The following is a 26,899-nucleotide window of genomic DNA, read 5'->3' as shown; positions in this document are numbered from 1 at the left end:
GAACAGAGAAAGGAGGCTTTGAAAGCTTTGGGGGAAGAAGAAGCGTCGTGGACAGAGAGAGGGCAGGACTCAGCTGGCGTAAACTGCAGGGCAGTTTGGAGTCTGGTGCGGTCAGAGCTGGGTGAAAAGCAAGCAAGGGATAGAAAAATGAAGCCTGACATGAAAGCCCATGTGACAGGGCTCCTGTGCATGCCGCCCCACCCCCACCCCATCCAAGCCAGTGGAGCTAACGCTAGTCTTGTCTGGCTGGCTTCATTTGGGGGCAGTTAAAGAGATGATAAGGAATTGAAAAGAAAAACTGCTATGAGCCAGGCAAGGTGGTGCGTGCCTGCGGTTCCGGCACTCTGGAGGCTGAGGCAGGAGGAAGAGTTCAAAGTCATTCTCGGCTACGTAGGATATTGGTGGCCGGGATAGGGTACATAGGATGCTGTCTCAGAAAACAAAGGGATGCTGGATGTAGTGACACACATTTTTTAATTCTAGCGCTCAGCGGGGCAGAGGCAGGCAGATCTCTATAGTTCTAGACTAGCCTGGCCTACACATCCAGTTCCAGGTCAGCCAAGGCTACATAGAACCACACTCTGTTGTGAGCAGGTGTGGACAGGCCCTGGTTGTATACTCTGGCATGCTGTCCTCTGTATCTTGTGTAGATTGTGTGTGTGTGTGGGGGGGGCACCTCCAATACTCAGCTGTTGTCTACAGTCGGAACTAATAGAAAAAGACTCATCTGTTGGTCCTGTGTGCTATAGATATTAGTCACAGGCTCCCAAGTTCCCATTGATTTTTCAAGTCTTCACCCGTTCCTAAAATCAGAGTAGAGTGCCAGACTCTCCAGTCTTCCCGAAGCAAAGTTCTCGATCCTTTTCTTTAGCAGGAAAACCTCCCAACAGCAACGTCTAAACCCACGAAACCTAAAGGCTGCCATAACTAAGTCAGGAAATGAACTCATTGGGAGAGAAAATTCACAACATGAGGTGTTCAGCAAATAACACGGGGCCTCAAAGAAGCCGGGATAAATTAGACCAGCGCCACCAGACCCTTGAAGAGGTAGGTTGTGCACCCACTGTTTAGGGCTCCGAGGTAAAGACCGATTCAAAAAGATGAGAGGACAGAGACAGCACACGAGAGCGAAAATGGGGTTTGGGAATACAAGTCCTAACCTCCAAGCCACCTGCCACCCTATGTTTGCCTAAACTGTAAAAGAAATTGTTTACTTAGACATGTGGAAACGGACTGCTTTGAACAGCAGCTAACAATAGAAAAAAAAAAAGAAATCACACACAAGACATATGTGTAAGGAATGTCTTTATGTGTGCAAGAGGAATTTTTCATATGGTATTTCATAAATGTATATACATGCATATTTGTACTTTTAAAAATACCATATGTAATGAAAGCTGTGCATAAATATTTATAAAAATACCTTTATCTAACTAAGGCCAGTAACATTTAATATTCCTCAATAAATTCATATATAAAATATATACATTAGTGCCAAATGGAACATATATTTTGAAATATGAACCCCAAGTAGAACTCTGAGGAATCTGGAGTGGAACCCAGGTATCTGCCAAAGGAAACTTCGGAGCCGTCGTGGCTTGAAGAAAGGCAACAAGGCCGGGTCCCTTATCTTCACCGACTGTTTTGCTTGTCAGAATTCTGGTATCCCTTCTGCAGCTTTTATATTTGACTTCCGACCTCACGGCCATTTAACCTGCCAACTATTATTTTCCTTGAGGCTTTTAACACTCCACCCAAGTCTTTTTGCTTTCCCGAACAGTTGCGTCCGCTTCCTTTTCAACTTCACCTTAACGTCGACCGTGGTTTACGACCTGGGCTTAACGTGCACCACCCCAGTCTAAGGTTTCAGAGCGATGGGGACGGGGTGGGGGGTGGGGGGGGCGCATCCCTGTGATGACCTGAAGCCGATACTGCCTTGGGAAGCCAAGGTCTCCAGGGAGGGGCTCCGCTTTGTGCCAGGATTTCCAGGCAACCTGAGAGTCCCTGGGTTGGAGCCAGGCCCCGAGCATGCGACTCCTCCGGGTTCCAGCTCCTTTTCCAGGTCATCCAAGCCGGCGGGGACCTCACCGCCGGAAAAACGCCACCTTTTCCTGTCTCCTACCAGGCGGACGAAGGGAGAAGGAAGAGACGGCGGCCGATTAAGACAATTAACACTCATTCACTGGGTTCCTACTGAGGTTCAGGGACAGAGGGGCGGGACGTCCTGAGGCCCTGGCCGGGAGACCGACAGGCGCAGGTGTCGCCACGGGCGGAATTTTACGGTCGGGAGCAGCAGCAGCAGCAGCTGCGCCACTTGCGCCGCCTGGCCGAGCGTCCGGGAGAGCCACCACCCGCTTCCGCAGCTTTAGGTCAATCTCTCAAAGACCTTGGGGGGGGGGGGTAGGGAGGAGGAGTCGCCTCCCTCCGGACAGGAAAAACCTGCTGCGTCTGCGCTTCTCCTTGTCCCGCGGGGTCCCAGCCTCCAGCCCCGCGTCTCCCGCGCGCCCGATGATCCGCGCTCCGGGTTTTGACGACAGCTTGCGAGGGGGGAGCGAGCAGCCCGTTGACAGCACGCGACCCTCCCCTTTCCTTCCCTCCCGGGAGCTACAGCAGCTTAGGGGGTCCCCCCCGGGGAGCTGTGGCCGAGCTGCGGCGACGCGGTCAGGTGGCCCTTCTTCACCGCGGGTCCCCTCCCTCTGCGGCGAACCCCGGCCCTGCTAGATGGGCTGGGTAGGACAGGGAGAGGCGGGGACACGAGGGTGAGCACGAGGGTCCCGGGTGCGGGCGGAGTCCTATTGTCCTCCCGCACCGTGCGGGCAGCCACGCTCCGGGGGGCCCCCCTCTTTGAAGAGAGCACCCCAGCCACTTTTCTTTGTGCCCAAGAGATCCCCCCACCCACCCTCGGGAGGCTTTGACTCTGAGAGAAGCCACATCCCGGGGTAAGTGGGGACTGGGAAGGTGACAGTGGGCGCCCATTGTCCTCCAAGAGCCCGCGGCCGCGCAGCCGCCCGTCTGGCGGGGCTGGGGACAGGTACGGCGGAGGGAGGGTCCCCCGGCGGCCAAGCACCCTTCTCCCCGCCCTTGCCCTGGCCTCACCAGCCCCGCCCCGCCCCGCTCCCGGGCCCCGCCCCGCCCCGCGCGCCCCGCCCTCGGCAGGTTGAGGCCGCGCGTCGAGCCGCCGCGCGCTCAGTGTTGCGGACACTTGCAACGGCCGCTGGCTGGCAGCAGCAGCAGCACCACCACCACCACCACCACCACCGGGGACGCACACCGAGCAACCGGGTTCCGCGGCCGCTGCCCTCCCGGGGAGACTCCGCGCACAGTCCCCGGAGCAGATTATGCGGTGAACCGTCGCCGCCCCTCTGTCTCTGCGCGCACCGGCGGCGGCGGCGGCGACTGCCTGCGCCCTCCAGGAGGCCACCCGGGCCGACGCCCGGCCCCCGGGCAGAAGCGACGAGCCTGAGCGACTGCTTGCTGGTGAGTGTGTAGAGCCCAGGCTGCCTCTCTCCACCTGTGAGTCTGTCCCACCGCGGTCAACCTTAGTCCCTTCCAGCTCGTGCTGGTGTTGGGCTTGGAAGACTTATCCAGGGGTGAGAGGATAACCCAGGGCACCGCCTTCTTGAGCTGATGTCCAGAGGACCAAAGGGGACATGAAGCCGTCCCAGAGGGGATCAGGACACAGAGCTCTGCCGTCCGCGCCTACTTCTTTTGGGTGGGGCTGCAGGCAGCAGGAGCCCCCCCCCCTCCGAGTTATTGACAGCCATTCTGGGCGCGTGTTGCGTTTTTCCATCAGAACAAACCGCACTTGGCTATCGCGCCCCTCTGGTTGTGTTTGCACCCGGGCGGCACATGTGGGTGCACCGCTCAGCTCTGCTGTTTTCCTTGCTGACAGAGGCAGCGGAGGCTCCAACCTGCAGATCTGGCAGTTGAAATTTTTTTTTTCTTTTTTTGACTGTGGTTTCTGAACAACTGAAGCATTTACAAGATCTTTCATCCTCCTCCGCCGCCTCCTCCTCCTCTTCTTTTTCTCTTCCTCGTCTTCCCCACTAAGTGTCTTGACACAGGCATGTGAGGACGAATGGATCTGGCCAGTCATTTTTTTTCTTTATGAATTATTATACTCCACCCCCCTCTCGCGCGCGCCTTTGGGAGGGAAGGCATGTGTTTCATCTTATAAATAGAAAGTAGCATATTTTTTTGGCAGGACCTGCTTTATACTGCACCGTCTAGGAGAGGTCAGTTTAAAAATAAATATGCACTTGAATGTTACATTACCGAGCCGGCTGTGGCACGGACGAGCTGCGCAGACCACAGCATCAAAGCTCGGAGTACATCTCTGTTGAAAGGAGTAAAAGCCCCAGAGTGCAGCCCAGGCTGACAGTCAAGTAATTACATTGTGTTTTTTTAAAAAAAAAAAAAAAAAAAGTGAATTAAAACGAGGGTGGGATGAGGAATGTCAGGCGGGGATTGGAACATGCGTCTGTGCAGCTTTGGTGTTATTTGGGGGAGTGGGCTGCTGATGTGTGCAGTGTGTAGGGGGCTCTAGGGAGGGAACTGATGGATACATTAGGGAGACAAGATTTCTTCTGCCTTTTCCCACCCTGGCAGCTTGTAGCCCTCAAAAAAAAAAATCCTCGAGTTCTGGAAGGGGGGTGGAGGAGGGGTACTGGCCTTGAAAATATTAGGAGGGTAGCAGATGTCCCTGCTTTAATAGCAGATCCAGACTTAGGACTTCAACCCTTAACATCACAGGGAGAAATGAGCCTCACCAGGAAGCAGTCGGTATGCCCCAGGGGTATCCCCAAATCCATTAAAAGGCTCCTGCGATGTTCCCACTTATTAAAAAAAAAAAAAAATCTTTCATCTAGCCACTCCACTAGGTAGCACAACTTCTGGACTGTTCTAGACGCCTCCACCATTGTGGCTTGATGGACAGTTCAGATACCAGTATACGCAAACACCCTTTTCTGAATGAAGGACTCAGACATGAGGCAGTTGTGAGATGTCTGGCATCGTCAGGTGTGAAATACGCGATGAGGTCCTATATTCAAGGAATGGTTGACAGTCCATCTGGAAGTGTCTAGGTTTCCCCCCCCCGGAGGCCCCACCCATGGCATGAGACAGGACTGCCGGCCCCTGGGCTCACAGACGGGATGTTTAGAGGGGAACTTTGGAAGCCTTCTGGGCCCATGGCAGTTTCTGTTTCCCAGCCCTCTCATCTGCTAGAGATTTGCATTCTGAATTCCATGATTGGAACACGGTGCTGAGGCTGGGGCAGCCCCTGAAGACGTGAAGTAAGATGAGCTCCCTCCCACCCCGCTAATCTGAGCCCTGAAATTCTGCCTTGCATTTTAGCAGCACCTAGAAGAGCCGCTTAAAGTGCTGCACTTTTTCTTTTTGCTTTTTATGGTGAACTTCAATGTGATCCGGGAGGCAGAGAAAGCTGTAACCGCTCCCCGAGCCGGTTGGCCCCTGTCTGCTCTCCAGCTTCCCCGTTAAACGTGGTGTTTTATGTCTGACATGTTCGCAAAAGCTGTCCTTTTTCCACTTGTAAAATCCCTGCTATTCAACAGCATCGGGGGATAAGATCGCTTTAACCTACATCACCCGACGGTTTTTAACCAAGCCATAAAGTTTTTCACAAGCTCTTTGCCCATTAGGCATAGCCTTTATCCAGTGGGTCGAATACAATTCCTGACCGAAAAAGGCCCCAGGAATACTGTGCTGGTTTTTTATTGTTATTTGTTAATGTTATTGTTATTAGTAATTATGGCTCTTGCTTCAGTCTGATTTCATATAGGCTCAGCCTAGTTTCTTTCTAACTAGAATCCCACGGACATGTTTTTCTTATAATTGAATAAGAACATAAAATTGTATAGAGCATGTTGTTGGGGCATCAAAAGTAATTCCAGCATAAAGCCTGTCCTAAGTGCTAAGCTCAGTACTCTTCCCACTGCCTACATTAACATCCTCTACTTCTAAATAATCGTTCCATGAAAGAAGGTGGGTCAGGATCCGCATTTTACAGGTGTAGTGACTGGAGACAGGCCAGTTATATAGTTTGCCCCAATTAAACAGTAAAGCACATACCTAAATGGGTTTGTCTGAGTGCCCTTTTAAGTTCAGGGACTGGGGAAGCCTGAAGTTACTAACTGGGCATCAGACTGCCGGGGCACGTTGCCTGGATCTTGCATATAGTGCTTGTGTGGTGCTGGACAAGTGACCTAGATTACGTGATTGTCTCACATAACAACTCCGTAGCTCGTCTTTTAGATGCGTGGTGTGGTACTTCCTTTCCAGATGAGGGCTGAGGCTCTGAAGAGTTTTGTCATTTGGTCAAGGTTACATGGCTAAGTATGGTTTGAACTCGGGTATCTATGACCTAACACTGAATAGCACACCTCCATTGTCTGGGAGGAAGGGTAGGGGAGCTATTACATATGATGACTGTTATGGCTTTTGGCCTCTGGAAAGGAACTCATTTTATATTATTCTATCTCATCATATCGCCACCCAAAGGAAGTAATTGCCAGCCCTAGGGAATACAACTTGAATTACTTAATTATTAAGGGTGGCTCAGTCTTGTGTGTGGTGACCTTGTTCTTCTACAGCTAGAAGCTAACGTGAAACTGCTGGAGTTGGTCTAAGCAGTTTACACCATAAACAGAGGAACTCACTAGGTGAAAAATGCGGGACCCTGACACCAGAAAGCCATGCCCCAGCTGGGAACAAGGCATTCCAGTATCCAGGAATGAATACAGCCCCCATGTAGGCCATGTCCTTGGATCCACCAGAGGTAGTAGGGCTAAGGAACAATGCCTGGTAAGACATTATATCCAGGAGGCCTGGCTTGCAGCCCCTGGCACTGGGTGGATATTCAGTGCCTGTTGGGTAGTGATATACTGCCCTGAGAGTTCCAGGGCGATCAGGAACCACAGGAGGTTGGGCAGGAAGGCCTGAACTCTGTCCTTGCAGAAGGGGGCCTGTGACAGTGGTGCACATGCCCTGGATGCAGCTAGATAAATGTCTGCTGTGACAGATAGAGTGAAGAGGCATTAGAGGCGGAGCATGCTTGCCCAGGACAATCCCGGTCCCTGCTTCTCATCAGCTGTGAAGTCTGCCGCTCCGTCCCCAGGACAAGGTCTGGAAATTGCCCCGGAGTTGGGGCTGTCCATCCTGAGCTGGAATTTTCTCCCTTCCTGCTCCCTTCCTTTAGAGATGACAAAACAAAACAACATCCTACAAACTATGACAAGTAACTAGCCAAATCTACAACAATTAGCAATTAATCGGGGAGGACTTTTGTTATTATTATTATTTTTTTTTTCTTAAAAAAAAAAAAAAAAAAGGGTGTTTCCTTTGGCTTTGATGCACTTCAATGGCAACTTTTACCGGAGTGGAGTGATAAGAGACAGTGTGCCGGGGCCTCTGGTGGAAAAGCAGCCTTTAATTCTAACTGTATGGCCTTATAGTAGGAAATGTAGGCATTAAAACCACAGCTGTTTTGCTGTGGTTTTGTTTTTGTTTCTTGGCTTGATTTTTGAGACAGGGCTTCTACGACCCAGGTTGACCTTGAATGCTTGACCCTTCCACCTCAGCCTCCTGAATTCTGGAATTACATGCAGGTACCACAGTACCCAGCACCCCCCACTCCCAGCCACCTCTCCCCCCCACCCACCCACAGACTACTTCTAAGTAGCCAAATTGTGTATGGAAGCTGACGAGCCGCACTGTAAGATTGTGTGGTCATTACTGCTTGCCTAAATGATTAGTTCACAATAGAACTCTACAGTAGGAAGTTTGAAAAACAAAAGATATTTTGTGATTCCGAAGCTGTTTGCACATGTCAGAAAGTTAGGATTGGCCTTCTATCCTTTGGCTCTTTATGAAACAGTGCTGCAGTGGTCACGTTCCTGCAGTGCCCCTACAGGCTGGCACCTAAAGCATCCCCGAAGACTCAGGAAGATCAGGAAAGGGTTCCGTGGAAAGCCAGTTTGATGACGTCCCCTTCCCGACGGATGTCACAGAGTTCATGCTACACCAGCATGCCTTGACTCTCCCTGTGGAGAGAGCTTCTGCTGTGTCCCACATGGTTTCGCCCTCATAGCGACTACTCTGGTGGAAAACTCACTCTGGGGAGCACCAAGTCACAGCTGCACAGACTTGCAGCCTGCCAAGCTGCAGGCAGTAGAGGAACAGGGCTGGAAGAGCATGCCGGAAAGACGCTGGCAAATCCGTGGTGGCTCTGTTTGATAAAACTAACCCGGAATTACCCCGGGGACGATCAAAATGTAGCAAGGACTAGATCTGAAAACCTAGGTGGGTGTCTTGATGGGGATCTGAATGGTGTGATTCTGGCCTCTCTCAGAGCCTGTTTTTCATCTCTAACAGGATTTGGTGTTAGATGAGCTCAGATCATCCCTAACTCTAGATTTCAATAAGCCAGTCTCCATGTGACCCTATTAGCATAGCCTGTCGTGCTAATAATAAAGAGTGGCCTTGGAAGAGCAGGCTGGAAGGCGAGGACTTCAAAGGCAGGCTTCTGTTTGGACAGCTTACACATTTGGGAATCTGTCTTGTTCTGGTGACATCCTGAAGGTCATATTTATAGACACGTCTTGTCAATGATAGATCTCTGTCATGCATCTAGTTGAGAAAGACCTGTACTATTCAAATACATCACAACCATTTAGGCTACACTCATCTTTAAAACACACAAACACATTTCCGGTGAAATCTGGTTTGGTCATTTGGGGATGTATTTGATATCTTACCCTTTATTTATTTCATTTTTGCCTAGGGTCAGTTTAGGCTGACAACATTGGGTTGTTTTTTTTTTTTTTCAATCCCAGCAGGAGTGGGGGCCATACACTTTGGGATGACCAGCTGTTCACAAGGCAGATACCCCCCTTCTCATCTGAAGAAACGGGGGAGGCAGCCAGCTCTCAATTCCCGTAATTATCATTCTTTTTCTTTTTCTGGGGCATGTCACAGCATCCTGTGCTTTCTTCTGGGTGGAACTTACCGCATTTAGAATGATCTTTTAAATTATCTATCTATCTATCTATCTATCTATCTATCTATCTATCTATCTATCTATCTATCTAATTTTTGAGAGAGTTTTGTGTAGTCCAGGCTGGCTTAGAACTCACAGGCCCCTTCCTCCACTTCTTGGGTGCTGAGATCACAGCACGAACTGTCGTATCAATAATTTATTGGTTCCTACGACTGCCTAATTAAGCTGTCTGGAGAGCAGAGGCTGACCCTGCTTTATCTAAGCATTCTTATTTCCCCAGTGAAACTCTCAAGTGGACAATTTAGTCCTAGCCGTACCATCCATTTCTTCCTCTAGCATCTTGTAAATTGTTACGAAGTCATTAACACTTGCCCAGCTTATTAAAGTCATTTCTTCTTGGCTATAGAACATTCACATTCAAGGGGAGGTGGCCTGGTGGCCATGCCTTGTGAGAATACTGTAGACATGGGGGGAGCCCACGCCAGGACGTTTTCAGAGTACAGCTGAGAAGCAGCCACCTCCACAGAGGCTTCTTTTGCCCCTGGGACAACTATGATGCCCAGATGTCCACTGAGAGCACCAGGGTGCTTGGGTTTCCTGTCGCTATGGCAGACCTCTCCACAGCCTGTGAACCGTTTATTCAAGGCTCTTATCTTTCTCTACACACTGTGCATCATTACCAGGGCCTCCTTTCCTAGCACAGCCCCTGGTTCTGCACAGTTCTTTAGTGGCTGTTGGCTGTTGATGAATGTGTGAGTGGCCAGCCTTGGGCTAGCTGACTATACACAGAAGCTGGAGCCACACGGGTCTCTTTACACAGGCCACAGCCCCAAACTAGGCGTGGTTTTCTTCCGTTCAGATGTCTTCAGAGTGAAATGCCTTCTGGTCGTGCCGAGTTGGGCTTGATGGTAAGCTTGGTGCAGGCTCATGCTGGTGGGCTTTATTCCAGATCCTTCCTGAAGGACTCCTTAGTCCAGTGACTCACCTGGGAGGAGGCGATCGATGCCACCAGCCGGGCGGGGCACACTCAGTTGGGTCTCAGCTCCTGTGTATGGAGTCAAACCAGGAATTGTTTTTGTGTTCAGTTTTGTCTTAAGGGGAAAAGTTTGACTTTTGGAACCACATCATTTAGAAGACTTTGCCCTCTAGTTAAAACAATCCGGCCTGGAGAGATGGCTCAGAGGTTAAGAGCACCAGCTGCTCTTCCAGAGGTCCTGAGTTCAATTCCCAGCACCCACATGGTGGCTCACAACCATCTGTAATGAGATCTGGTGCCCTCTTCTGTGTACATAAAAAAAATAAAATAAAAATAAATAAATAAATAAAAATCCATCAGGTGACCAGAGCCTAAAGCCTAAAAGAAATAAAAATTGGAAGAAACTTCTGTGATGGCTGTTCTTGGTTGTCATCTTGATTATATCTGGAATTAACTAAAACCAAAGCAGCGGCTCCCTTGGGTTAGAGCTCAGTGCCTACCAGCCCTTTGCCCCGAGAAGATGCCCACCATTCTGTTTCAAGTTTGCAGAGGAGGAAACCCAAGTCTTAAGAGGAAGTCACTGGCATTGATTAGCACCCTGATACCAGGAAGGGGGAGGACAGAAATGGTATACGCTGATAGAAAGTATTGTTATGGCCACTGGCTTCTAGAACACCTCAGAACATGGGGTCTCCAGAGAGGTTCCAGCAAAGCCGGGTCCGGAAAAGCCTCATGCTGCTTGGGGTCTGGGCAAGGAGCCTCTGAGGGCTATAGCTTTTTCAGCTGTCACCTCAAAATGTCAGCTCACAAGTGAGCTTGTGGTAAGCTAATGCCCAGGTCTGTTTTTATAAGAGCTGCCAGCCACATCCTGCTTCATTCTGCGCTTACGTGATTATGTAATTAGCTTTAACCCAAATGCAGGACTTCCTACTTATTCACTTGATTCCTGTTGACTTTATCCTGCCCCTACTCGAGTCTTTTAAGGTAATTTTATACCCTGGTCTGTCACTGGCACGTGGGTCCCTTGCTGGCTAGAGATAAGTGCCGCTGCTGTGTCCTTCGGGTATTTGTCCTGTCAGCAGGATTCCCTTCAGGCTCTGCCTGTGTCAGTTTCCTATGTAAGCTACCCACCTAGCAGCTCTCACCAGAGACGCGAAGGAAATAAGGTTCTGCGTGAACTTGCCTGTGCCTGCTTAGCCATATTTCTCAATTTCGCTAAAAATAGATGCAACTATCCACAAGGAGTCTCATCCCTTTTTTGAAAACAATTTGACTCTGTGTGTGTGTGTGTGTGTGTGTGTGTGTGTGTGTGTGTGTGTGTGTGTTGAACTACTCAGTATAGTTTTTCAAAGGCTCTACAAAGTGACAAAGACAGGTATTTGCTGGCCCTTGAGACATTCCATCCTCCTAAGTCCTGGAAATCTGTTCTCACGTGAAGCTCTCACGTGAAGTGGGAGCCTTTCCTGTGGCTGTTGCCCGCTCCACCTCGGGTTTCACTTTCCTATAGAATACCCACTGTAGTTTGCTGAGATTTCCTCGTATGCTTCTAGGCCACATCAGCCAAGTTCTCTAAGAGGAAAGAGCAGCAAGCTGGGCTCATCATTTCAACAGGGTCTCACTCTTTAAGTTGGACCTGAGTGTAACTGGAAGATCTGAAATAGTCTTCAGAAGAAGCTTGTTTGTACTCTGCAGTCATGGGTAGAAGTCATTTCCCTTGTAACCATCACTTGCACAAATATATGCTCTCTTTAGCACCTGTTATGAGTAAGATAGTTTGTCTGCGTGGCTAACGGCCTAATGGGGGTGTTGGGCAAGGGAGCTGTAACTACAGTGCAGTGTGATGGTTGGTAGATGGGTGATGGTTGGTAGATGATGGGTGATGGTTGGTAGATGTGTGATGGTTGGTAGATGGGTGATGGTTGGTAGATGATGGGTGATGGTTGGTAGATGGGTGATGGTTGGTAGATGTGTGATGGTTGGTAGATGTGTGATGGTTGGTAGATGTGTGATGGTTGGTAGATGTGTGATAGTTGGTAGATGTGTGATGGTTGGTAGATGTGTGATAGTTGGTAGATGGGTGATGGTTGGTAGATGTGTGATGGTTGGTAGATGATGTGTGATGGTTGGTAGATGTGTGATGGTTGGTAGATGTGTGATAGTTGGTAGATGTGTGATGGTTGGTAGATGTGTGATAGTTGGTAGATGGGTGATGGTTGGTAGATGGGTGATGGTTGGTAGATGATGTGTGATGGTTGGTAGATGTGTGATGGTTGGTAGATGATGTGTGATGGTTGGTAGATGTGTGATGGTTGGTAGATGGGTGATGGTTGGTAGATGTGTGATAGTTGGTAGATGGGTGATGGTTGGTAGATGTGTGATGGTTGGTAGATGATGTGTGATGGTTGGTAGATGTGTGATGGTTGGTAGATGATGTGTGATGGTTGGTAGATGATGGGTGATGGTTGGTAGATGATGGGTGATGGTTGGTAGATGTGTGATGGTTGGTAGATGGGTGATGGTTGGTAGATATGTGATGGTTGGTAGATGGGTGATGGTTGGTAGATGGGTGATGGTTGGTAGATGGGTGATGGTTGGTAGATGATGGGTGATGGTTGGCAGATGGGTGATGGTTGGTAGATGGGTGATGGTTGGTAGATGTGTGATGGTTGGTAGATGTGTGATGGTTGGTAGATGATGTGTGATGGTTGGTAGATGTGTGATGGTTGGTAGATGATGTGTGATGGTTGGTAGATGTGTGATGGTTGGTAGATGATGTGTGATGGTTGGTAGATGGGTGATGGTTGGTAGATGTGTGATGGTTGGTAGATGATGTGTGATGGTTGGTAGATGGGTGATGGTTAGTAGATGATGTGTGATGGTTGGTAGATGGGTGATGGTTGGTAGATGATGTGTGATGGTTGGTAGATGGGTGATGGTTGGTAGATGATGTGTGATGGTTGGTAGATGGGTGATGGTTGGTAGATGATGTGTGATGGTTGGTAGATGGGTGATGGTTGGTAGATGATGTGTGATGGTTGGTAGATGATGTGTGATGGTTGGTAGATGATGTGTGATGGTTGGTAGATGTGTGATGGTTGGTAGATGATGTGTGATGGTTGGTAGATGGGTGATGGTTGGTAGATGTGTGATGGTTGGTAGATGGGTGATGGTTGGTAGATGTGTGATGGTTGGTAGATGGGTGATGGTTGGTAGATGATGTGTGATGGTTGGTAGATGGGTGATGGTTGGTAGATGTGTGATGGTTGGTAGATGTGTGATGGTTGGTAGATGGGTGATGGTTGGTAGATGATGGGTGATGGTTGGTAGATGTGTGATGGTTGGTAGATGGGTGATGGTTGGTAGATGATGTGTGATGGTTGGTAGATGGGTGATGGTTGGTAGATGTGTGATGGTTGGTAGATGGGTGATGGTTGGTAGATGTCAGGTGCACACACAATGCCAAGGAGCTCCCGAGGCCTTGGCAACCCGGAAGAACTAGAGCTGTGGGGCTGGGCAGCTCCTCAGTTTGTCTGTGTGGAGGACGCCGTGTTATAAGGTGTTCCATTCTATGCTAGCCTATCTCCAGACAACAGGGGTGGGCCTGCCCCTAGAGGGTTTTAAGATTATGGTGGATTCTAGGTAAGAAGATAGGGAGCAAATGTGCCACAGAGCGATGATGGGAGCGAATGAGGAGAGACTCAGTGACAGGACTTTGGACCTGACAGGGCACGATGGCTAGGGAGAAGTTGGGACGACAGCTGGGTGTTGGCATTTCCAGGAGGTCCTCACCATGGGCAGCCAGAGGGAGGGAAGATCGAGTTCCCCAGGAAAGCAAAGCGGGGGACCCCAGAGTACAGGAGAGAAATCCGGTGCTTCTCCAGTCCTCTGCGAAGAGCCACTATTTCGCCTATTGATTTCAGTTTCCGGTCTGTGGGAGAATACTCCTACTTACTGTGCACAGTGGGATGTACAGCTCGGACCCCACACAGCACACACGTCCCTCAGTGTATAACCCCCAGACCTACCAGTAGCTACTTCAGTGAGAAAACAAAACACCGATCGTATGTTTTGTTGCCATGGCAATATTTCTAAGAGATTACTTTCGATTTCTTTGCCTAAAGACTGGCAAGTGTTTCTGGTCTATTCTTAAGTCGGTATGTGTGAGCTGAGGTTCTCCTCTGAAAGTTACCGTTAGAAATGGTAGTTGAAGCCACAGGCAGGGTGTGATTGAGGGGTTGGCGTGGACAACAGCGCCCCAGCCCTGTAGAGACGCAAGCTTCTAAGGCAAGGGTTCAAACCCTTTCAGTAACGGGTCATTGATATCTTAGGCTTTGAGGGCCACATGCATTCTCTGCCCATCTGTGAAATCTGACCTTGTACAGCAGCATCAATTCTGCTATGGCCTCCCAGCTTCAGTTCTATTGAGACTCAAGGCCTGATAGTTATTTTCTTTGAGGAAATGGAGGGCGTTCAACAGCATTCTTGTCCTGTGTCCCAAGACGCCACTGACCAATGCCTTCCACCTAAGGTCGCAGGATCGAACATGTCTGCAGACATTTGGTACGTGTAACTTGCTGTGGGTGCAAAACTGCCGTCCATGGAGAACTGCTGATCTGTGGAGAGTACAAAAACAAATGCCCATTCATTGTGTGTTCCAATAAAACTTTATTCGCCAAAACAGGTAAGGGCCTAGATCTGGCTCGCCTATTTGTAGGCTCTTGACATAAGAGATGGGAAGAAAGCAAACAAGAGCTTATACGGTGAAAACCGAGGGGCTTCTGTTAGTGGCCAGCTTCTAAAAAGACTCATCAGTAGCTTGCAGGTATAGCACCATGGCTCACTTTACTCATGAGATAGTCATACAAATCCCAAAGCCAGAAAACAGGAAAATAACAAATGATGTCAGTTCTACACAATGCCTAAGAACGCCCCCAGCTACGCAGCAGTGAAGCGGGATTACGTGAGGTGAGTTTGGGAACACTTCCTCCAGGAAGGAAGTGGCTGTGAAGCAGGTCTCAGAGGATGTTAGGAGCAGTGTTTGATGGTCAGAAGGTAAGGAGGACATTCCACCTAGGGACACAGAATTCCTGGTTTCAGAAAGTCCGGAGGGAAGTAAAGTGTGAACAGTGACGGAGAGCGCTATTGTCCCCGGTCCAGCTGAGCCCTGAGACTGTGCACAGTTGCATGCATGTGCTTCCTCTGGGAAAAGGATTATCAACACTGGATATTTTCTAAGAACAGGATGTTTGTTTGTTTTTTTTCCTTGAGGCTCAGAGGTTTTCTTGTTGCTTTAAATTTTTAATCTTTTGACCTTAACCACAAAGTCAAATTCCTTTTGAGATTATTTTTCATAATAGCAAAAATACGAAGAAGTTGCGGTGAGTTAGAGCTGGAAGGGTGAGTGTGTAGGACCTTTTCCACCCATTGTGGGTGTCTGACGGGGTCAAGTTAGTGTCTTCTGATCATTGCTACTGCGATCTCAATGCATCCTTTCTTCTGGTGCTGCTGGACCTCAGGGAGAGACAGTTTGGGTTAGTAGGTACCATGTTATCAAATCGACGGTAGAGATGTGGCAGAAATCCTGGCTCCTGCTGATTGATCCGAAGCATGGACTTAATTCAAGGCTGTTTCCTAGATGGTGTGGTCTAAGTATTGCATGAGCTGAAACCTGCCTGGCTTACGAAAAGCCCTTGTCTGTTAGCTAGTCCATGTGTAAACTCTTTAGGGAGCCCAGGCACTTTAGACTGGCCTCATCTACGGAGTCATTTGCACTGGGGGAGGGGGCGGCTTTCTTGGAGCCAATCAACCTGCCTCTTGTGATGGAAAAATCGAATTGGTTATGGATTGAATATTTCCAAATTCGGAGTTTACCGTGTGCTGCGCGATTGTTGTAGGAGATAGAATAGAATGATAAATGAGACCCAGTTTGTGCTTGTAGAAGTTTTCAGCCTAGTTAGAGCACGCATGCATGCATGCATGCATGCATTCAAATCTGTGTATATAGACAAAGGTATAGTTAACCTAGGGGAGTCTTCTGTAGAAATGATTGACAGTGGAATGGCCACATACCCAGAGTAGATGTGACACAGGGAAGCCTGTTTTAACACATCAGGGAGCATGGGTGACTATAGACAGCCCTAACAAGATAGGAAGCTAGCTTGGAAATCCCCTCTCGTCCCTTTGGTGGCCCCAAAGGAGTATTCAGAATGCACATGTGAGGATGTAGCATAACAGCAAGTGACTAGAGATGGCCTCTCCTCAGTGCTCTGAAGAGCCCACAGTCAGAATTTCTAGTCACCCGTCAACCAATTTTGCATCATTTGATGGTACTAGTGTCAGAACCGGAGTTCTGCCCAGGCAACTGCTGATGTAAATGTTTCCAGGGTTTGTCTCACTTTTCTTTTCGAGCACCTAAGCAGTCTTGGGAGATCTTGGCTTTGGGGCACAGTTTGTGCTGACTGAACAGTGCTGCAAATAAGAGGGTCAACATTCTTTCTGCATTGGTATTGTCCTTGTATCACAACAGACCAAGCTGGATCCATTAGTTACGGGGCGGCGGGTGAGCAGCTCACAGTAATGGCCCTGTTGGATTCCTACTTGTCAAACTAGAGTGCCTGCTGGGTGCTTCTGGCCAGCACTGAGGCTAAGTCCCTGTAAAAAACCAGTCATGCAAAATGAACCAGGCATGAGAGAACCTGCCCTCGGCTTACCTCGTTATAACTGTCAGGAGTCAATGTCCATAGAGTCTGCCCTTGTAACTTATTTTTATAAGGAAAAAATGCCCTAATGGGCTCTCTTCACAAGTGTTAGTACCTTGGGAGGTAGGCGTCCTGTCATTTAGTTTTGCTTTTAAAAAAATCTTTCAAATAGTGCAATTAAGTCCTGTAAATAAATGTAAGGAGTGTACATAAATTAGCATTGAGTCTCCCACATGGTTTTTTTTTTTTTGTGGGCCCCTATATAATTGGGGTTGTAAAAGCAAAGTAAATACAAGCTGTTGTTTAATCAGAAGTGAGAAGTCCATTTATAAATAATTGAAAGGTGGGTGTATCAGACTTTCTGAGTGGGTCCATAAAATACAGCCTGCTCAGTCTGGCAAGGGTTTGGAGGGCCGAGCTCAGCAGCTAGGAACTCGGGGCTGGTGGAAGCTCACAGTCTTGCCATATGCTGCTCTGTCCTCAGTTTAGGAGCCATGGCCAGAAGATAAGACTCTAAAGATAGCTAAGGCATCTTATCTTCTGATGGGTGGAGCGGAACCGGCCAGAAATATGAAAAGCATGCCCTTTAGGATGCTGTTGCTGGGCTCTTCTTTGGTCTTGTTTTTTTTTTTTTTTTTTTTTTTTCTTCCACCTTTAAGTTCAGTGTTGAATGTCTAATGCCTAAATTCTTCTCTCTGTGAATTTTGAAATTCTTTCCCGGGAGAAGCCCCCCTACTGAGGTTCGCAAAGGGACTGGCCTGAGGAGCCGCTTTGTAGTAAGGCTTAAGTTTCCTGACACCAAAGGTTGGCTAGTCATTAGTAAGTGAAAACATAGCTGTGTTTGAACAGAAAGCCTTTTCAGGGGCAAGTCTGTGGGCCTGTTTATAGGGGAGTGTGAAATGGAACCCCGGGGGAAATTAGTGAGTGTGTTCCCCTGTGGGAGGGCCAACGCCGCCATCCATGCACCTTGGGGGAGGCGCTGGGTACAGGCTCCTCCCCCTGCCAGGCCCTCCTTCTATGGAGTATACATTGTCCGCTCTCTGCTCTCCACCCTCCGTGGCATCCCCCTGGGTTCCTCTCCAGAGAAGAGGTCAAAATCTGCATCCTGGTATTTTCTGCCTGGTTGCCCTAGGGCCCTCCCTGAGCAAGTTAATCTCTTTTTCATTACAATGAAATGAAGCCTTCAGATCACTGAAGATTAGTGTTTCCTTGGTGTTCTTTCACCTTCTGGGTTCACCTCCAGTTGCCCTCCTCAGAAACTTGTAGAAACATGTTCCAGGTAGCCCTTAGGCTTCCAAGGAGTAGAGCCCAGAGGCCAGAGCGCAGTTCGGGAGTCTGAGTGCAAGTGAGGGACCCGAGAAGTCACTGCTTGCTTCTCCCAGTCGGGGTGGGGTGGCCGAGAGAAAGATGCTCAGGCTGGGAGCAAGGTGGAGGGCCGTTACCCCATCATGCTTCCTAAGACTGTGGGTTTATAGAGAAAAGAGGAACAGTGCTCATGCTTTTTAATGTGCAGATGGTGTTGCCATTGCTGGGGCCAGGGGAGGGCTTGTGGTTACTGTGCTGGGGCAGAAGGGCAAAGATGGTCAGAATGTGGGCATGGTGATTCAATGCCTGAACGTATGCCTAGGCCCTGGGTCCCGTACCCAGTACTGATGGGGAAAAGAAAAGCTGGGATGCCCCTGAATGATGTGTAACCAAGTCAGAAAGGGGAGTTTGAATTCCAGCCACTTCCTACAAGGAAAGGAACAAGTCCCTCAGGAAGGCAGCATCCTCGCTCACACAGCCTACCCTTGTTTTCTCACGTGGGCTTTGAATTAACATCGCAACCTGTTTTTGCAGGATGCAGGACATTTTTTTTTTTGTATCCTTTCTCCCAACTAAGGATTAATCTAAAAATAATTAGTAGACAAACCAAGCATTCCTTTCTTAAAATAAATGGATTTCCCCCCAAATATTTCAACCTCTTTGTTCTTTTCAGTACACTCAATTCTGAGCAATTCAAGAACTGGTTTTTTTCAGTCAGTAATTTGTTTTTTATAACCCTAACCCCACACAACCTTGCTGTCTGCTTACTTATTTCGGTATATGTATTAGTCAGGGTTCTCTAGGGTCATAGAACTTACGGAATGAGTCTCTCTGTCTGTCTGTCACTCTCTGTCTCTCTCGCTCTCTCTCAATATAAAGGGGATTTATTGGAATGACTTACAGGCTGCAGTCCAACCAATCCAACAATGACTAACTGAATGGAAAGTCCAAGAATCTAGTAGTTGCTCAGCCCCACAAGGCTGGGTGTCTCAGCTGGTCTTCAGTATATGCTGGAATCCCGAGGAAGGAGGCTCCAGTGCCAGTGAAGGAATGTGTGTGCTAGCAAGACGAGGAAGGCAAGCAGACGAAGAGCAAAGGCTTCCTTCTTCCATGTCCTTGTATAGCTTCCAGCAGAAGGTATGGCCCACATTAAAGGTGTGTCTTCCTACCTCAAAGACCTGGACTAGAAGCAGATCCACCCACTCTAAACCAAGCAGAAAATCTCTCACAGGTGTGCCCTCCATTTCTGGATTCTAGTTCATTCTACATACAGTCAAGCTGACAGCCAAGAACAGCCACCAGAGTATGTTTAGCAGCATTATTTGGTTTGCCAAGAGAATGATAGAAGAAATAGATGATAAGGCCATCAACCTAGTGGGAAGCACACTGAATATGGCGCCTCCTGCCTGCAGACTCAACACTTGGCAGGGCCAAGGCAGGAGGATAACCACCATCTGAGGCCTGCCTGGGCTACCTAGTGAGTTCTAGGACACCTTAGGCTAGAGAGTGAGACACTGTTTCCATTTATTGGATAAAAATGAGAGGAAACAAAGGTGGCCAGAGTGGTACCTACCTATGAGCCCAACAGGGTGGAAGCTAAAACAGGTTTGGTTATGAAACCCTCTCATCCTTCCTCCCCCCAATAATCAGCAGTGAAGAAGTGGTTCAGTTTTTCCTATAATCATTGTTACTGCTGTGGGTTTTTAAAGGATTATCATCTGCTATATATGCTTAAGGTAGTCATAAGTGAATAACTAGAATTACCTAGACTCATACAGGAGTGACAACCCACCATCTGCCTTCCCTATCGGAGGTGTGCCTTTCATATCCCCTAAGATCTTGCCCTGGGTCTTGACATCTGTCCTAGCTAGGGTTTCTTTTGCTCTGAGGAGACGCCGTGACCACAGCAACTCTTATAAAGGCAGAACATTTAACTGGGGTGGCTTACAGTTTGAGAGGTTTAGTCCATTATTGTCATGGTGGTTGGTATATGACGTGCAAACAGACGTGGTGCTGGCTACATCTTGATCAGAAGGCAGCAGGAAGTGAACTGAGACACTGGGCATCTCTTGAGCATAGGAGACCTCAAGGCCTGCCCCCACAGTGACGCACTTCCTCCAGCAAGGCCACACCTACTCCAACAAAGTCACACCTCCTAATAGTGCCACTCCCTTTGAGCTTATGCGGGCCAATTACATCCAAACCACCACAACATCCTTGGATTCCTCACAGGTACCTGTGCAAGTAGGAGCATGTCCATCTGAAGCTGGATATCGTCTGTGTCTTTGGGAGAGGAGGCCTAATGGTTGGCTGGGAGCTGGGCTTTTGTTGTGGGAGCTTCCCTTGCCAGTGCCCAGAACTTGAGTGTTTGTCTTCCCAGGAATCTAACTTCCCAGAAGAGTGTTACCAACTCTCATCGTAGTGAAGGAAACCCATGACCTGCACACTATGGGAATGCGGCCATGAAGACTTCAGATTCCAGAGTCAAGGGATGGGGGTTTGAGAACGGTCTTTCTGTCTTTAATAGATCCAGGAAGACAGTGAGAGTTCGCAAATCCTAGAGAGAGCTGGGAACATCAGCGAGGGGACAGTAAACTCTTGATGGAAGGAAATGGGTGAAGACATGGAAAGGTGGTCCGATGCGATGCCAGTGACCGGCACCCTCGGTGCCTGGCTGAGCCGGAGTTCATGCTGGCGGTGGGACTCGTGACTGAGGCACAGTGGTGAATTCTGATCACAGGACAGCGGGATTTTGCCAGACCTAAGTACCCTGTGCAAAATCGGCTCCCTAAGCCGGTGTCTGAGCCCTACACATTATTTGTTATATTTGTATTATTAAAATAGCCGGTTCATTCACTTGGTTCAGAAACCTGAAATCACAGAGGATGAGTGTGAATGTTTTCTTTTCACCTTTGCCCTTTACATTCATTCCCTCTTGCTCTCCGAGGTCACTCCGCATTGCTAGTTTCTTAGGTATCTTATAGATACATTTTATAGATCTACAAGCCGACGCAGTTAGATTACATACTTCACTTCTGGACCTCCCTTTTCTTCCTTTGAACATGTGCATCCCTGGGCTCTTCGCCTAGGGCTATGTTAAAAGTGTCTTTCCTTCTTAGATGTGAATACTACTAACTTGTGTGGCTGGACCATCTGTACGGATCTTCGGCAGGTCGACAACTAGGTTTGTTTCCAACTCTTGGCTATTACAGATGTTTGACTGGATAGCCTTGTACACAGTCTCTCCCATATCTTTAAGTGAACTGAGCCCCTGTATAGGGTACCGAGTCCGAGGACCTATGAATTGTTGTCTGGAAAGACATCATCGTCCAACTGCCCCGGACGGAGGCGAGGTCTGTTGACACTCCCACCGTCACGTGACGTATGCAGAAGCCTCTTCCCCATCTGCCTTGGCTCCGCGTGCATTTATGTCTCCAACAGGCTCGGGAATGCAGTCCCTTGGTAACTTGGGAGCTAAATTCCCAGAGAATGTGCTGTCTAAATGTCTTGCCACCTCAGCCTGGGAGCCACTCCTGGCTCCCATCCGCTGTCTTGGCAGGGTGACTCAGTGTCTGTGCCCCCTCGTAGTGTGTCATTTGTAAATGGGGACATTTAACATTCTAGTGGGGGGCCTCTTGGGCTCTGGTGAGCGGGAGAGTGAAGCATTGTGGCAAAGTAGAGAGGCCCTCAGGAAATACCACTTCTTGCTAGGGAAGGCTTTAGCTTTCTGTGTAAGCTGGGGCAGAAATAGTGTCAGTCGGGAGAGCCAAGAGCCTGGAAAGGGAAAGCAGATCCACTCGCTGATAAGCAGGGCCGGGAGGAGTCAGAGATCCTGGGAGAGGACACACGAGGCCTGGGTCAGAGCTACCGGACGCTGCTGCCCAGCACTGCACACGCCAACTCTTTTAAATGGGAGAGTTGCTGTTTTTGTCTGAAATCCCCTGTTTAAAAATCAGAACACCCTTTCATTGTATCTGACAGCTGGTAGGCCTGGCACATGGCGTCTGGCATCCTCCTCTCTGTTTATGTAGTCTTCTCACAGTCTCCTCCTTGGTTGCCCCCCCCCCCATCTCTGGTCTCTTTCTGTCTTCATGCCACCGACATAAACCCCAGCCTTTACCAAGCCAAGGGAGCCTCTGGCTAAAAGGCCACAATGTCTGTAGCCGGGCAGGGGCTGCTTTAAGAGGCCCAGCCAGGGAGCCTTGGTACTGAACACCCCTCCCTCAGATAGGAGCAACTATTTCTTCTCTTTCTCCTCCATACCATCCCCTGTCCTTGTTCATTTGCAGAATGGAACTGTTCTGGATTGCCCTGCCCTGGGTACTTTTTGGCCTTACGTAACCCCCAGCAGACCTCAGGCAGGCATCAGTGGCAAGCTGCAAATGTTTTCCATGGCAGCTGCCATCCTGGTCCCGTGAGCTGATAAAGCTGTCCCAGGGGGCAGTTCTTCCCTGGCATTGCCTACCACCTCCTGGGGCAGGAAAGTGTCACTGGGGCCCTAGGTTGGGGCTCTGTGTCGTGTATCTATATTATAAGGAAGATAATTTATCCGGTCTGCCAAGGGTTCAGCTTTTTGTGTTTGTTGGTTTTGTTGCAATAGGGTCTCAAGTATCTCAGAATGGCCTTGAACTAGCCCAGGATGACCTTGAAGTCATGATCCTTCTGACTGCACCTCTCTGGTGCTGACATTTCAGGCATTTGCCAGCACACCCTCTCGGTAAGGTTTCTCCTTTTGGTATTGAGACAAGCCCCAAGTCAGAGGCGAAGGACAACTCCAGGACCTGAAGTCCTATTACGTGTGGTGGCTCTGTGGCCAGCACACTCTCAGCAAGAGTGAACCTGTTGCCTCCTCCTCCTCACACACAGAGCCAGGTGGGGCTGGGCGTCTTCTACTCACCCTTCTTCTCTGCCTTCTCAGGCCTGGGTGGCTGGACAGCGTGCTGGCGCATGCCGGATAAGCCAGTTCCCAGACAGAGGGAGCTGTTAACCTTTGCCAGTGGGTGGTGGAGCACAGTCCCTGTCACCTGTCACTGATAAGTGAATTTCAAACTCTTGCTGAAAGGAGAGAAATATGGAACAGATGTAAGGTGCCCCCCCCCCCCCCCCCGCCAGCTGCTGCCAAGCAAATGTGACTGCCTTCAAGCCACCATCTGACCCAGTCCTAGGAGTCTGGATTGTTAGTCTCAGTGCTGGGCGACAGGCAGAGAAGACAGGCAGTTTTAGCTTCTCACTGTCAGCTCTGGGGGTAGATGGGATGGAGGGGGATGTTCCAAAGGTAAGTCTCTCACCAGCAAGGGAGGGGCTGACGTGCCTGGACCTTCTTTCGACCCGCTCTGCGCTTTACTCACAGCATATATATAGTGTCTACAGAGAGGATGTGCTGGTTTTAACAATTTACCTGCCTTAGTATCCACTTAGATTAAGTCGTGGCTTCTGAAGGTATCTGGGCAGGGTTTAGAGCCTGGACCTCCACGGGGATGTGACCAAGGTCTGGGCCTGAGCTGTGTCTCATCAGAGGCTGGATGGGGTAAATCGATTTCCACCTCCCAACCGGCAAGGGAGCTTGCTCAGGTGCATGGGCACGTGCGAGCACTCACTCCGACGCCTGCTCTCTTCGTTCTCACCCTCTCTCCATCCCCCTCCCTTCCTTTACCTTCTCTCTCTTTTCCTCCCTGCCCCTCTTCAGCTCCGACGGGGGTCTTCTGTAATGTTACCTAACCAGGGCCTGACCGCTGGCTGCCATCTTTGTTTGGATAGAAGCCAATCACAGTTGGATCTGTTAAGGCATTAACGCCAGGAGGCGGGAGGGCTACCTTACAATGCCTCCTCCCTAGAGAGAGAGGACACTCACCTTATCATTGATGTTCCTAAAGCTCCTCCTGGGGCAGCTCAACTTATTATATATGGTCACGGGTGTTTCCTTTGAAATGGAGCAGCTCGTTCGCTTCCATCCCAGAACACACTGTTAAATCCTGGAGTCCTTGGCAGCTCAGTTTCCTCTCTACCACAACTTGAATCCAGCTGTCGTGTCTCTGTATTCTAGCCCCCCCCCCAACACCCTTAATCTCCTCTCCCCATTTGTAAGAATGCGTTCCAGTAAGGTTTTCTTGAAACAGTATATAACAATCAGTGTCAGTTATTAAATGATAATTTCCAGCCTCCTTCCTTTAGGGCTGGCCATTTAATTTCATTTGTGTCCAGAAATCAACAATAAATCACTGTCAGTCTTATTAGTGTGCATTCAAAGCAAAGAAAATTTTAAAATGATGGCAGGTGGTTTTTTTTTTTTTTTGGTTTTTTCGAGACAGGGTTTCTCTGTGTAGCTTTGCACCTTTCCTGGAACTCACTTGGTAGACCAGGCTGGCCTCGAACTCACAGAGATCCGCCTGCCTCTGCCTCCCGAGTGCTGGGATTAAAGGAGTGCACCACCACCGCCCGGCAGGCAGGTGGTTTTGTTGTTGTTGTTTGGGTTTGGTTTTTTGTTTTGTTTTGTTTTGTTTTTTACTCTAAAGGTTATTTTTATGTGTATCTATGAGTGCCTGCATGTATGTATGTTGTACCACATGCATGCCTACTACCATGGAGGTCAGAAGAAGACATTAGATCTCCTAGAAGTGGAGGTACAGACAGATGTGAGCCCCCCCCCCCCCCCGTGGGTGCTGGGATTTGAACCCAGGTCTCCTACAAGAACAGCAAGTTCTTCTAACTGCTGAGCTTTGTCTCTAGTCCCTTGACAGCAGTTTTCAGAAGAGAGGGAGACTAAAATCTTAGATGTGTTTAGAAAACCATGCCCATGGCCATGTTTAAAAAGTACTGATGTTCTAGGTTCAGGGGCTAAGTACCTCTTTTTCTGTTTTCCCCTGGACTAAGACCAACATTAGTGAATCCCTGCTGAGATTAAAGTTTTTATCACAGTTAGGGGAAGCAAATAAGCTGGGCTTTGGGTGCAAAGTGGCCTTGCCGTTATTTCCAGGCACTGGAATAATGAATTCCTGGGGAATGGTAGGCCTGAGTGGACCCTAGAGGATGGGCGACCATAACCTGCTTTGGTTTCTTTTCCAGATTTCTCCAGGCTGTAGAAGGAACTGGATGATGTAACCGGCTTTCCAGAAAGACGCACATGGCCCTACGCTGAGCAAAATCTCTCAGACTCCATCATTTCAGAGCCACTTGAGAGAGAGAAAAAAATAATGTGACGGTTCTTATCAAAAAGGATTTTTTGGGAAGTGTGGGATACCTCTGAAGAAGGTCGCCTTTTCCCCATCTGTGAAATAGACATTCTTAGATTCCAAAATGCCCGCCAAGACCCCAATCTACCTGAAAGCGGCCAACAACAAGAAGGGAAAGAAATTTAAGCTGAGGGACATTCTGTCCCCTGATATGATCAGTCCTCCCCTGGGGGACTTTCGTCACACCATTCACATCGGCAAAGAGGGCCAGCATGACGTCTTTGGAGATATTTCCTTCCTTCAAGGAAACTATGAGCTCTTGCCTGGAAGCCAAGAGAAAGCCCACTCCGGCCAGTTCCCTGGGCATAATGACTTCTTCCGGGCCAACAGCACCTCGGACTCGATGTTCATTGAAACGCCCTCCCCAGTGCTCAAAAATGCCATCTCCCTCCCGACCATCGGAGGATCCCAGGCTCTCATGCTGCCCTTATTGTCACCAGTGACATTTAATTCCAAGCAGGAGTCCTTTGGGCGTCCTAAGCTGCCACGGCTCAGCTGTGAGCCTGTCCTGGAAGAGAAAGCCCAGGAGAAAAGTAGTCTGCTGGAGAATGGGACAGTCCATCAGGGGGACACCTCGTGGGGCTCCAGTGGTTCTGCGTCTCAGTCCAGCCAGGGCAGGGACAGCCACTCCTCCAGCCTGTCGGAACAGTACTCCGACTGGCCCGCGGAGGACATGTTTGAGCATCCCGCCTCCTGCGAGCTCACGAAGTCAAAGACTAAATCCGAGGACTCCCTCTCCGACCTGACAGGCTCCCTGCTCTCCCTGCAGCTGGATCTTGGGCCCTCACTTTTGGATGAGGTCCTGAATGTCATGGATAAAAATAAGTAACCAGGAGTCAGCTCTTTTTCCTTTGGAGTAAGAGGTACCAAAATAAGCAGAAAACAAAAAACTCAACTAACCACAATTGATGGAAAGAGCTGCCCTGGCTGGTTTTTTTTTTTTCTTTCAGGCATGTAATGCATTTTCTAAAATAACGTTCCTGTTCCTACAAAATATTTTTTTAACCGCCATGCCCTGTTTGCAAAAACAATTTTGAAAACAATAATTTTAAAAAATTAAAAAAACAAAAAACAAAAAAAAACCTGTCCTGGCAAAAAGAAAAAGAGAGAGGAAGTGAGTCAGAGCTCATTTTCAGCAGGCACTGCTGATGTTCAGCTCAATTTTGTTTGTTTGTTTGCAGACGGGCAGAAATCCAGGCTGTCTAAAAAGGGCTGGGTCAGTGGGTCTCTCCAAGGCGCTGTACAGCATGTTGTGAGAAGGAAATCCAAACTTGCTTAACACCTAGGCCTTTTTTTCTGGACTCTTTTGTATATTATATCTTTTGGGCTCAGCATAGCGAATTCTCCAGTGTTAAGATATTACTGTTTTCATATTCAAACAACTTTATGGGACCGGGGGTTTTTCTTGTGGTTCTTATATATATATATATCCCTGTATATTATTTTCATGTTGCGGAAGTTTGACTGTCGGCTACATGTTGGTAAAAAAACAAGCAAGGTATTACTGTAACTAAGTTATTTTTAAAGTTGAAATATATTTTTATGTGCCTTTGGCTTTTTATTGCAGAGTCTACATTTTATAGATAATACATCAAGTGTTATTTGTCTTGTTTCCGTTGGGGCCTCCTGGCAAGCTGTGTATGTGTATTTGCAAAAAAAAAAAAAAAAAACAAAA

The 26,899-nt window shown here is 48.7% G+C and overlaps 1 protein-coding gene across 1 annotated transcript; it reads left to right on the top strand.

The window, feature by feature from the left end:
- The first annotated feature begins 1,296 nt into the window (after positions 1–1,296).
- On the top strand, positions 1,297–26,899 carry Cdc42ep3 (CDC42 effector protein 3). Its single transcript, XM_006988341.4, has 2 exons — positions 1,297–3,477; positions 25,058–26,899. The coding sequence occupies exon 2, from the start codon at positions 25,289–25,291 to the stop codon at positions 26,051–26,053; it is 765 nt and encodes a 254-aa protein (XP_006988403.1). The 5' UTR covers positions 1,297–3,477; positions 25,058–25,288; the 3' UTR covers positions 26,054–26,899.

Source organism: Peromyscus maniculatus, chromosome 22, assembly GCF_049852395.1.
Source record: "Peromyscus maniculatus bairdii isolate BWxNUB_F1_BW_parent chromosome 22, HU_Pman_BW_mat_3.1, whole genome shotgun sequence".
NCBI classification, from domain to species: Eukaryota; Metazoa; Chordata; class Mammalia; order Rodentia; family Cricetidae; genus Peromyscus; species Peromyscus maniculatus.
This window is presented reverse-complemented; position numbering and strand designations above follow the sequence as displayed.